The sequence below is a fragment of the Hemicordylus capensis genome, chromosome 3 (genome assembly GCF_027244095.1).
Source record: "Hemicordylus capensis ecotype Gifberg chromosome 3, rHemCap1.1.pri, whole genome shotgun sequence".
Taxonomy (NCBI): domain Eukaryota; kingdom Metazoa; phylum Chordata; class Lepidosauria; order Squamata; family Cordylidae; genus Hemicordylus; species Hemicordylus capensis.
The window spans coordinates 479,530-492,107 of record NC_069659.1 but is presented as its reverse complement, the minus strand read 5'-3'; the positions used below and the strand labels follow the sequence as shown (position 1 = coordinate 492,107).

At 57.9% G+C, this 12,578-nt stretch overlaps 2 protein-coding genes across 5 annotated transcripts in view; both read right to left on the bottom strand.

Annotated features, from left to right (window-relative positions):
• The window catches only part of LOC128350065 (F-box/WD repeat-containing protein 7-like), a 66,764-nt gene extending 57,804 nt beyond the window's left edge, over window positions 1-8,960 (bottom strand). Inside the window, exon 1 of the mRNA XM_053307679.1 lies at window positions 8,953-8,960. The gene's annotated coding sequence lies outside the window, so the exon portion shown is untranslated. The remainder of the gene's footprint in view (window positions 1-8,952) is intronic.
• DCHS1 (dachsous cadherin-related 1) overlaps window positions 1-12,578 on the bottom strand; it is a 46,802-nt gene that overhangs the window by 16,825 nt on the left and 17,399 nt on the right. For all 4 annotated transcript variants that reach the window (XM_053307677.1, XM_053307674.1, XM_053307676.1 and 1 more), the window contains exons 3-9: window positions 8,431-8,619; window positions 7,766-7,997; window positions 7,328-7,564; window positions 5,852-6,856; window positions 5,450-5,637; window positions 4,215-4,311; window positions 19-176 (exon numbers count right to left, since the gene is read on the bottom strand). In XM_053307677.1, coding sequence (XP_053163652.1) covers window positions 19-176; window positions 4,215-4,311; window positions 5,450-5,637; window positions 5,852-6,856; window positions 7,328-7,564; window positions 7,766-7,997; window positions 8,431-8,619 — 2,106 coding nt within the window. The remainder of the gene's footprint in view (window positions 1-18; window positions 177-4,214; window positions 4,312-5,449; window positions 5,638-5,851; window positions 6,857-7,327; window positions 7,565-7,765; window positions 7,998-8,430; window positions 8,620-12,578) is intronic.

The following is a 12,578-nucleotide window of genomic DNA, read 5'->3' as shown; positions in this document are numbered from 1 at the left end:
GGAGGCTGGGGCCCATACCTGGATGCGAACAGCTGCTGCAGTGCTCCGGGGGCTGCTGCCGCGGTCACTGGCACTCACGGTGAAAAAGTACTCGCTGTGGTCGGACTGGCGCAGGGTGGTGGCCGTGCGCAGCTCCCCCGTGGCCACGTGCAGGGAAAAGCGTTCTGCCCAGGCGCCTGCCGAGAGAGGAAGGAAGTCACCACATGGGCCCGGGGAGGGAGGGGTGCTGGCGTCCCCAGGGCCCTCCTCCGTGGACCCCGGGAGCTCGCACGGGGCCCAGGGAGGCAGGCGAGGCACGAGAGGGGCTTGTGGAGTGAGGCGGCGCTAGCCGGAGTGGCAGAGAGCGCCTGAAGACACGGCAGGGCACATTCACACGGGCCCTTGCAAGCGGCAGTCACCCACTGCAGAGCAGCCGGGATGCTGATGGCATGTCGTTCCTGGCTGGAGTGGTGGAGGCGAAGGCCAGATGGCTTCCGTGCTCAGACATTTGACCCAAACCAACACGGTGGAGGGGTTCAAGAGGGATACATGTCAAGTCTTGCCTTTAAGCCAGGCAATGCAAACGCACCAGTGCAGGGCGGGGGAGACCGGCCCTGGCAGCAGGACACTTGGGGGAAGGCTCGAGGCGTCTTGGCAGACGGCCAGCTAGGCAGAGAGAGACCCCTGCTTAAAAAGCCGGTGGTGTCTTGGGCGGGATTGGCAGAGGCAGAGTGCCCGGCTTATGAGGCGCCACGGCTGCCTTCTGGTCTGTGCTGCTCAGACCTCATGGGGCACACAGTACTCCGTTCTGGGGCCACATTTTCAGGAGGACACGGAGAGGCAGAAAGAGGCTCAGAGGAGGGCGCCAGAGATGGTCAGGGGTCCTGGAAACCAAGTTCTGGGAGGAGGAGGAGGAGGAGTGAAAGGAGCTGGAAATGTTTAGCCTGGAGAAGAAAGCAAAACGAAGGGGAGCTTTGAGAGCCGTCTTCGTCTCTCTGAAGAGCTGCCTCACAGATGAAGGACTGGACTTTTTCTTTGTTGCCCAAAGTACAGAACTGGAACCAATGGATTGAAATGGCACAGAAGCAGATTTAGGCCAGCCGTGAGGAGGAATCTTCCAGCCGTAAGAGCTGTTTTGACAGTGGAACAGTCTGTCCCGTGGAGGGGTGGTGGGTTCTCCTCCACTGGATGGATTCCTGCACTGAGCACAAGGCTGGATTAGGGAGACCTCTGAGGCCCCTTCCAACTCCCACGTCCTAATATCCTAAGTTTCTCCTAACGTTCAGCCAAGATCTGCCCTGCTGTGATGCAGGGCCATGAGATCCAGCCCTGCCCTCCCACTCGGCATGACAAACCCTGCCGCCTTCAGATTCTTCAAGAGTGATCTCTCTTGCCCCTCTTCGGTCTTCTCTTCCAGGGTAAACACAGCCACCTCCTCAACCTTCCCTCATAGCGCTTGTCTGGTAGACCCCTGGCCGTCTTCACTGCCCTCTTCTGCACCCCTTCCATTTTGTCTATATCCTTTTGTGTATCTCCTTCTTAAAGTGCACTTCCCAGAATCAGACACAGAACTCCAGAGGAGATCATCTCTCTAGTGTGTGGAATACAGTGAAGCGGTTACTTCTAGGGGCTTGGACGCTGTGGTTCTCTTAATCCAGCCTAAAATCTCATTAGCTCTTTTTGCATCTGCTGACTCATGTCCAGTTTGTGATGGATCCAAGGATCCTTTTCACATGTGCTACTGCTAAGTCAGGTATCCCTCATCGTATACCTGTGCATTTTATTATTATTTTTGGCCAAAGTGCAGAACTTTGCATTTGTCTTAGCTGAATTTCATGTTGTTGGTTTCAACCCAGTTTTCCATTCTATCAAGGTCATGTTGAATTTTATTCCTGTCTTTTGAAGTGTTAACTATCCCTCCCAGTTTTCAGTCAACCGCAAATCTGATTAGGATTTCCTCCACAGCTTCACCTGCACCACTGATTAAAGTGGGACCCTCTTGCTCTCCAGACTGATGAGGGCCCATTGGTGAGCACTCTTTGAATACAGTTTTCCAACAAGCGGTGAATCCACCTGACGATAACACCACCTCGCTCGCAAATGATGAGTTTGCTAACCTCCAGAACCTGCTCGTGGTGTAAAGGGGAACTTCCCTCAAAAGGCAAAGCAGAGCCGGATGGGCCATTTTCATCAGGGCTACAGAGCAGGCGGGGGGGGGGTACATAGCCGCTCCTCCCTCACTGTGGTCCCAATCCTAATTTCCCTTCCAGTTTCATTTTCAAAAAGAAAGGAGGAGCACACAACCCACCTAGGGCAGTTTGCCATGGTGTGACTCCTGTTTGGAGGCCTTCCTCAAAGGAGAAGCCCTCTTAGGCCCTCCTGCAGGGACTCAGTTTCCTACTAGGCATGTAATCCTGTTTCCTCTGAGCAACGGCCAGAAGGACATCACCTGGAGTCTCCTTATACCTCTGAAGGCAAAGTAAGTAACTTCCACGGAGCGCTCTGAGCAGCTCTGGGACCTCCCTGCCCCAAACCCTTGTTCTCCTTCAGAATGGGAGGGCTGTGGGGGGGAGGGGTCCTCGCGGGCTCCCCAACGCATCCCTGGGGCAACCCTTGGCCTTCTCCAAGGCCCCGACTGAGTCTAGCTTCACTGTCTCTGGGACCTGGACTCTCTTCTGCAAGGGGAGCTCCAGTTCCTGCCTGGAGCAGCCCTGACCTCACTAAGAGGACAACACCTTGCCTTTTACTTGGCGGTGGTGGTTTTGCTTGGCATTCCGGCTCTTAATTAAAATATAGATGCTGTATTTCCAGCATTTTTCCTAGATGGATTCAACAGCATGCACCATCCTTTCAAAGCTGTTAAATACCGCTGGTCAAGCTGCTGGTGGCTGAATCAAATGTAAGAGCTGATCTGAGGAGCTGGGTGGCCCAAGAGATACAGACGATCCCCTCTACGCTACGTCCTCCAGTGCATCGCTTCTGGTTATGGTTCCCTAGGGGTTGGCTTGCAACAAAATACTCCAGGACCAGGGAAGGGTCAATGCAGACTCTCCTCCCTCCTGGGCGCTTTCCAGATTACCCTCTCAACAGTGGCAAAATGTTTCATTTCAGGCAAATCACATTCAAAACATAAAGAGCAAAGCCACCAGGGAAGTTTCCAGATTAGACCCTGCAACGGGGTCACGACGTATCTCTGAAATGTGCTTCCACACTTCCTCTGTTGTGACTCTGCTGTCCCTATGCTGTCAGCAGGGTGCCGTTCGCATTTCGGATGCCTTGTTTCAGATTTAATCACTGTTTTATTGCTCTAACGTTGTATGTCTGGCGTAAAAAGGTCGCTGTATTTTCCGGCTGTTAGTTTCTGTGAGACTGCTCCCCCTGCTGGGCACTTTGCTGTTTACATGTTGAATGCAATTTGCTGAAGCCAAAACATTTTCCAGCTGTTAGGAACATAGGAATATAGAAAGCTGCCATATACTGAGTCAGACCCTTGTTCTCTCTAGCTCAGTATTGTCTTCACAGACTGGCAGCTGCTTCTTCAAGATTGCAGGCAGGAATCTCCCTCAGCCCTCTCTTGGAGATGCTGCCAGGGAGGGGACTTGGGACCTAGATGCTCTTCCCAGAGCGGCTTCATCATCCCCTGAGGGGAATCTCTTCCAGTGCTCACACTTCAAGTCTCCCATACATATGCAGCCAGGGCGGACCCTGCTTAGCTATGGGGATGAGTCCTGCTTGCTGCCACGAGACCAGCTCTCCTCTCCCAGATTACCTGTTGAGCAGGTAATCTGGAAAGTGCCCAGCAGGGGGAGCAGTCTAGTGAAAACTAACAACTGGAAAATAGAACAACTTTTTTACGTCAGACAGACCACATTATACTAATAAATTGCAGCGATTAAATCCAAAGCAAGGCATGCAAAATGCGAATGGCACCCTGCTGTCAGCATAGGGACTACGGTGTCACCACACTGGCAGTACAGAAGCGCACTTGGCTTGCTTTTCATATTATGGATACCATAACGAGAGGATTCAGGATGGTAATGAAGAGTCTCCAGAGGGATTTTTCTCCGGGATTCTTCTTGGAGAAAAATGCTCTGATGGGGCTTACATCACCTAGGACCCGATGCTTGGTTCAGTGGGGTATACAGCTCTACTTTGACCACAACGAAGGGATCCGTCCCAATGTGGGGGTCAGTTCTGGGGCCTCAGCAGGGCAGTGCTCAGTAGAACTCCCTTACCTGACAGCGAATAGAAGATGGTCCCATTTTCACCCTCGTCGGGGTCCTTGGCCTGCAGCGAAGCAACCAGGAGGCCTGCTGGCTTCTCCTCCAGAACCTGCCACCAAGACAGGAGGGAGCTGGAGGCGCCGCCAAGAGCAGCCGAGTCCCCCCAGCGAACGCCAAGCCCCTGGCCCAACAACGCCCCAACTCCAGGGGACGTGGCAGAGGGCAGGAGGCTCCACCCCAGCTTCGCACAGAGGCCTCCCCGCACCCCAGCAGCTGAGCTCAGCCCTCCCCAGGCGGGCCACTGACAGGCGGCGCCCAACGGCCAAGCCCCGTGGGGGTGGTGCAGGCTGGTAGCCTCCCGGCAGTCCTGGCCCCGAGCCTCCGGCCGCTGAGCCCCGAAGCAGCAGCTCCTCACCACGCCCCGCCCGATAGCCACCTGGCCTTTCCCCTGGCCCAGCAGAGGCGAGTGGGCGCTGGGGCTGAGGGGGCCAAGGAGGAGCCCAGTGGCTGGAGCAGGAGCCTCCCCCCGCCCTGGCCGCTGTTCCTGGTGGCTCTCAACCCACAGAGGAGTGCAAGCGGGGAGCAGAGGAGAGGGAAACGGGGGCAAAAGGCAGGAAAGCATCGAAACGGGGCGCGGAGCAGAAAGGAAAACAAAAAACACCAAACACTGGGAAGGGGAAGCAAAAAGCATAAAAGGGGGGGGGGGTGGAAAGGAGAAAGCAGAGGAGAGGAAGCGGGGGCTGCATCCCCCCTCCCCGCAAAGGAAAACCAGCTAGTAGAAGAGCAACCTCGCAGGCGGCTGCAGCGACTCCTCTGAGGCCTCCTCCCCTGCCTGCAACTTCCTCCTTTGTGGCTTCAGGGGCTTTATTTTGGACCCATTTCCCCCTCCCTTCCTGCTGGAGGCGATGCCGGGAGGCGCCCCCAAGGAATCAGAAGCTGGAGCCGCGTAAGTAGCAGCTGTTCTGGCCAATTGGCACAGAAGAGGAAGCTGCAAAAGAGGGGAGGGGCCGAGGAAGCTGCCTGCCTCCCAGGATTCCCTGGGGCTGCCTGTCAGTTTGCGCTTCTACTGGCCAGTTTGTTTTTGTTTGTTCTGAGAGGAGAGCATGACTGGCCCCCTCAGCTGAGCAGGATCCACCCTGGTTTGCATTTGAATGGGAGACTAGAAGTGAGAACACGGCACGTAGGCTACTCCCCTCAGGGGATGGAGCCGAGCAGCCACCACCGCCCTGGCCTTCAGCCTCCCCTACCTGCAGGAGAAGCTCCCGCCCTTCAGCCACGTGCAGGAAGGAGGGTGCATTGTCGTTCTCATCCAGCACCGTGACGTAGACGGTGCCGGTGGCGCTGCGTGGCGGGGTCCCCCCATCCTGCACCACGACTTGCAGCTGGTAGCTGGCTTGCTGCTCCCGGTCCAGACTCTTCCGGATGCTCAGCTCTCCTGGAGAACACGCGCCCAGCGGGGTTGAGACCGCCGGGCCCTGCGGGGCAGCTCGGAGCCCGCGCCTCCCTTGCTCGTGGCCCTTCCCAAGGCCTCCGGGGTCAGCAGCGTCCGCGGCGGCAGGGCCTCTCTGGGCTCCGCCCCGGGCCCCACGCAGCTGCTGCCCCTTCCCTGTGGGGCAGGCGCCTGCCCTCCCGCTGCCTGGCATCCTCACCCGTCTGCGTGTGGATCAGGAAGTCCCCCTCGGGCGGCAGCAGGCGGTAGGAGAGGCGGCTGTTGGGCCCGGCGTCCCGGTCGCTGGCCGTCAGCCGGCCCACACTGCTGCCGGCGGCTCGGTTCTCGGCCACGGGGAAGAAGTAGCGCTCCTCGCTGAGCCGGGGGCTGTTGTCGTTCTCGTCGGTGACCGTGACCCGCACCGTGCTGGTGCCCGTCTGGCGGCCCTCCCCGTCCCCGGCCACAGCCAGCACCGTCAGCACATGCAGCTCCTGCACCTCCCGGTCCAGCACGCTGCGCACATGCAGCCACCCTGTGTCCGGCGCGAGGCCAAAGCTGGTGGCATCGCCATCGGCACGCAAGTGGTAGGTCAGCAGGGAGGGGGAGGCCCGGGCCAGGGCCCGCACCTGCAGGAAGGCCGTGCCCACGGGCACCCCCTCGCGCACCTCCACCCGGTAGGCGGGCGTGTCGAAGACGGGGCCGTGCTCGTCTTCCGCCTGCACGTGCACCAGGAGTGTGAAGGTGGCGCTGAGCCGGGGGCTCCCCCCGTCGTGCGCCAGGATGGCCAGCTGGTAGGGAGCGCTGCCCTCCCGCTGCAAGGCCCCCACCAGCCGCACTTTCCCCGAGAAATGCTCCACGGTGAAGGGGCCCGCACTGCCCGGGGCCACCTCAAAGCGCACCTGCCCGTTGGCGCCACTGTCGCGGTCCTCGGCCCGCACCGTATACACGACGGAGCCCAGGGCAGCCCCCTCGGGCAGCAGCACCGAGTCGGAGGGGGCGGGGAAGGTGGGCGCGTGGTCATTCACGTCGGAGACGCCGATCTGCACCTGGGCGCTGCTGTAGGCGGGCGGGGAGCCGCTCCGGGCTTGCACTTCCAGGGTGAGGGCCGCCTGAGTCTCGTGGTCCAGGGCCAGGCGAGTGTGCAGCTCCCCCGTGCTGGGGTCGATGGCGAAGTACCCCTGGGGGTCTCCCGAGGCAATGGAGTAAAACACGCTGTCCGAGTGGCCTGTGGGCAAGGAGAGCAGGGCCCGGCCTGAGACCTGGGAAGAGCCCCCCCCCGCCGCCAGGGTCACCGGGTCCCCCTGGAAGCCCTCAGCCCCGCAAGGAGAGGCCTGCAACCCCTGGCAGCAGCCGTGGCGCCCGTGTCCGTGGCTCAGACGGCTCATGGCTGCTCGCTTTAAGAGGTCTGGATGGTCTGGAGAGCTGCCTGGCAGAAGAAGGAGGCGGCGGCGGCCAGGCACTGCCGTCCAGGAAGAAGCACCCGGAGAGAGAGCGGGGGCCGGGCGGGCCTTTCGTGGGTCGCAAACCTGCTCCCACCAAGGGGCTCCCCCCACCCCCCTGCCAGGCCCCTGCAGAACCACTGTCCACTCAGCCCCCCCCGCGTCTTTGCTGCTCCCCCCCCACCCCCCACATTGGCTGTGGGCCGGAAGAGGAAGCGGTGCCCGCAGCAGCTCAGGGCAGGCCCTTGGCGCCATACCTGGGGGGTTCTGGGCAGAGATGGCGCCCACCCGGCTGCCAGGGTGGGTATCCTCAGGGACGGTGAAGGAGTACTGAGCCCGCTCAAAGCTGGGCGGGGAGACGGTGCCCGCCACGATGCTGATGTTGACCCGGGCCCTGGGCTGGGCTGCCAGGCCCCCCCCATCCCGGGCGGCCACCTCCAGCCGCAGCAGCCTGCCGGCTTGGCCCGTCAGTGTCCGCAGCAGCGAGATGGTGCCTGTGGAGAAGCAGGAGGGGAGGAGCGAGAAGCCCCCGCTGCAGGGCCAGCAGCCCCCACCCTGGGGACGCGCGGCGGGGGGGTGGGGGGCAGCATTTGGCAGGCAGCTGCCCGCTCTCCTTTTCCTGCCTGGACCCGGGAAGGGGGAGCCCCCCCGCCCCCCTGCTGCTGCTGCGAAGGGGGGCTCCCTGCTCCCCTTACCAGTGTCGGGGTTCAGCGCAAAGAGAGCCGGGCTGTTGCCGGCGGCCATGTGGTAGCTCACTCGCCCGTGCAGCCCCTCGTCCTTGTCCTGGGCGGTGACGCGCAGCACCGCGGCCCCCGGCTGGCTCTGGGTGCTGATGCTGGTGGCGTACTCCAGCGGGTAGAAGGCAGGGGCGTTGTCGTTGACGTCCTCCAGGGAGACCCTGACGTAGGCCATGGCGCTCAGCCCGCCCTGGGGAGGCAGGGAGGGGTGCCTGGAAACAGCCCCTGGGCCGCCTCCCCACAGGCCCTGCCTGGCCCTCCCGAACCCTCCCCCAGGAAGGCAGGCATCTCACGCACGGGAGTCGGGCCTGTGCCCAGGGCGCAGCTGGGGAGGGGGGGGCCCTGTTCATCCCTCTCCTGGGCAGCCCCCCAGAGTGAGGGAGACAAGGAAGAACGTAGGGAGGGGGGAGCTGGGCGGCCCGTGTTCTTTGACCCCTTTGGCTCAGTTATAGCCCCGCCCCTGCCTGTGCCCCCAAATGACCTCTGGAGCTGCAACCCGAGCAAGAGCTGCCCGCCTCAGCCCCCCAGCGCACGACCTGGCCGTGGGCACCGCCAACAGCACCCTTCAAGCAGCAGGCCGGCCAGAGCAGCCACCCCCAGATCTCTGCCGGCAGGGTCCTCACCCCATCGATGGCTGTGACGGTGTAGTCGTAGGTGGCCGGCCCCTCATCGCGGTCCAGGTCTCGGGTGGTGCAGAGCTGGCCGGTCTCCTCCCCCAGGCTGAAGGCAGAGGGGACAGAGCTGCTGATGCCGGTGCCGAGGGAATAGGAGACGGAGCCCAAAGCGCTGCTGTCAGCATCAGTCGCCGTGATCTGTGGCGGGAGGCAGGAGGAGGAGGAGGGGGGGTGCAAGTGTGACCAAGGAGTGCCTGGCTCCCAGAAGAGACGGGGGGGGGACAGCCAGGAGAGGAGGGCTGCCCCCCCACCCCCGTGCCCCAGAGAGACCAGGGCAATCGGGCTCCTTCCTCATCCCTTGGCCACACTCCCCCACTCCTAAGAACAGCCCTGCTGCAGGATCAGGCCCAAGGAGGAGGCCCACCTCGTCCAGCATCCTGTTTCGCACAGTGGCCCACCAGAGGCCTCTGGGAAGGGAAGCTCACGGGCAAGAGGGGAGGGCAGGCCCCCTCTCCTGCTGCTGCTGCTGCTGCTGCTGCTCCCCTGCAACTGGGATTCAGAGGCATCCTGCCTCTGAGGCTGGAGGTGGCCTAGAGCCCTCAGCCTAGTAGCCGTTGATAGACCTCTCCTCCATGAATTTGTCTAAGCCCCTCTTAAAGATATCCAGGCTAGTGGCTGCTACCACATCCTGTGGCAGAGAATTCCATAGGTTATGCATTGTGTGAAAAAAGTACTTCCTTTTCTTGGTCCTAAATTTCGTGGCAACCAGTTTCATGGAATGACCCCTCGTTCTAGTGTTATGAGTGGGGGAGAAAAACTCTCTACCCACTCTTTCCACACCCTGCATAATTTTATAGACCTCTATCATGTCTCCCCGCAGTCGTCTTTTTTCCAAACTAAATAGCCCCAGGTGTTGTAGCCTTGCCTCATAAGGAAGGTGCTCTAGGCCTCTGATCATCTTGGTTGCCCTCTTCTGCACCTTTTCCAGTTCTACAATGTCCTTCTTTAAGATACGGTGACCAGAACTGTATGCAGCACTCCAGATGTGGCCGCACAACAGATTTGTATAAGGGCATTATAATATTAGCAGCTTTATTTTCTAATTTATATATTAGCAGATTTATTTTATCCCCTTCCAAATGATCCCTAGCATGGAATTGGCCTTTTTCACAGCTGCCGCACACTGAGACCACACTTTCAACTAGCTGTCCACCACGACCCCAAGATCCCCCTCATGGTCAGTCACAGACAGCTCAGAGCCCATCAGTGTATTTGTGAAGTTAGGTTCCCACCCCACCCCCCAAAAACATGTGCATCATTATATACTTGCTTACATTAAACTGCATTTGCCATTTTGTTGCCCCCTCTGACAATTTGGAGATCCTTTTGGAGCTCCTCACAATCTGTTTTGGATTTCACTACTCAAAAGAGTTTGGTGTCATCTGCAAATTTGGCCACATCGCTGCTTACTAGATCATTTATAAATAAACTAGCTAGGCCGGGTGCAGAGCATCTGCATCTCCACCAGCCTGCTTCTCCCCCCCCCCCACACACCGCTTGCTTCTTCCCCCTGCCTGCTACTCCCTCCCACGCCTGGTGCTTACTTGCAGGTGGGTGGGCCAGCCCACCACCTCCCCCCACCCGCCCGCCAATTCCTGGTGGCTTCCTCCTCCTCCTCCTCCTCCTCCTCCTCCTCCCAGCAGCCGGGCCAGGCTGACCCGCTGCCTTCTGTTCCTAGTGGCAAGCCCGCTGCAGCCTCCTATTCCCGGCGGGCCTGGCCCGCTGCCACCGCCGTTGTCTCCCCGTCCCCATCGCTATCCCCCAGGCAGCTGCTCTCACGAGAGCTGCCACACGAGATTAGCGACCGGTACGCCTAGGATAAATAGATAGATAGATAGATAGATAGATAGATAGATAGAATATTAAAAAGCACCGGTCCCAGTACAGGTCCCTGGGGGACCCAACTTCTTACTTCCTTCCATTGTGAAAACTCTCCATTTATTCCTGTCCTCTCCTTCATCCAGTTACCAGTCCACACGTGAACCTGTCCCCTTATTCCATGACTGCTAAGTTTATGCAAGAGCCTTTGGTGGGGAACTCTGTCAAAAGCTTTTTGGAAGTCCAAGTATACTATGTCAACCGGATCACCTTTATCCACATGCCTGTTGACACTCTCAAAGAACTCCAAAATGTTAATGAGACTTGCCCTTGCAGAAACCGTGCTGGTTTTCCTTCAGCAAAACTGAATCAATCAACCAACCAACCAATCAATCACTGTTTATTGTGGTCAAAGACCAGCAGAAAAAAACCAACAACTAATACATAAAATAATATACGGTTATATTGTATCCGTGCAGATCTAACAGCGAATCCCAGATGCATCACTAAAATAAATCCCTTAGCAGGATTTACAAGCTAGGACAACAAATTTGGCTACCTTACATGTAATATCTGTCTGTTTATCATTTAAAAGAAAGGAAACATAAAATTCCTTTGAATGACCTAGAAAATGCTTTAGCAAGGGTGAAATTAACTTAGCATGCAAGTCACTATAAAAAAACCCCAACAAACCATAGAGAGCCTGGCCAGTGGTTTCAACGACTCCGGAGCTGCAGGGACGGGGACTCCATAAAGGGATCTTTTTGTACCTGCCCTCTAAAAGTGCTGATGGAAGGGCATTGAAGTGGGAGGACACTGAACTATTTAGAGTCCTGAAATCCGAAAGGGATTGTGAGGAGCTCCAAAAGGATCTCTCTAAACTGGCAGATGCAGTTCAGTGTCACTTGCTTGCACCTTGCTTCACACTTAATGCACATTTGGGCAAACAACAACAACAACAACCCCCCCCCCCAACTTCACATAGACACTGATGGAGTCTGACCAGGAGAGAGATCTTGAGGTCATGGTGAGCACAGTTTGTTGGAAGTGCTGACCCAGTGTGCAGCAGTCATGAAAAAGTCAAAGACTATGCTTGGGATAATTAGGGAAGGGATTGAAATTAAGACTGCTAATATTATAATGCTCTTATACAAATCTATGGTGTGGCCACCTTTTGCGTACTGTGTACAGATTATTTTATTACTTTATTACCGTCACTGACCAGAACAAACAAGCAGTTAGCCATCAACAGCAAAATTAACTATTTAACAAGTTAAGACAGAATATATAAATACTACTCATTGCCTTAAAAATCTGCATTGTGTACTAACCATCAAAACACTTAATCTAAGTAGAAAAACTGTACTCCTTAAAATGGTTGTTATAAAGAATATCAACTCTTGCCTGACTTTGAAGGCTGCAGCACAGAATTTAGCCACACTGAGAAGAGATCATTCACGCAACTGGGCTAGCGGAGGGAAGGCTTTGTTTTTCACACACACACACACACACACACACACACACACACACACACACACACACGACTGTTCAGGATGTTGGTGGGAGCGCCATCCAGGCTCCCACACGAAGGACCCACTTCCAGAAAGCCAGGACCATGAATCCCACAAGGCACCTCGCGCTCAGCACAGCACACTGGGGGATTCCTCCAGGAGACACACGCAAGCACCACGGCCAGGTCCGGAGAGATGCGACCCCTGGAGGGTCCGGGGCCAGGAGCACCTTCCTGACAAGGGTTAGGGTGGCGACATCGGGGGCTGAGTTTAGAACAAAAGGGAACTAAGGCGGGACAGGGAAAAAGAGGCTCACACAATTCTATGGGTTGGGCAGAGTTCAAGTTCTTCTCTTGCTCTCGCCACACTTGAGCCAGGGGTCACCCCATGGAGCTGGACTCCTGGCTTGGAGGAAGAGCAGGAGAGGGGCGTGAACGCCAACCAAACACAACTCGATCCATGCAGGGCTGCTCAGCTCCGGCCCTCCTGCAGAGCTCGGCCTCTCCCTGGCTATCGGCCAGTGCCCCCCTTTGCAGGAGGAGGGGGGGTCACAGCCTCTCTGGGGCTGGCTTCTGGAAGGCAACTGGCCTGTTCCGAGCACCCCTTTCTGCTCCCCCCCCCGGCCCTGGCAGGATGGAAGCGCATGAGCCAGGAGGGCAGGAGAGCCCCCCCCCCCGTCTGCCCAAAGGCCCCCCCCCGTGCTCCCCCCGCAGGCACGGCCAGCCTTCTGTAAACCATGAGGTCTAGAATGCTGCTGTCTGCATTGGG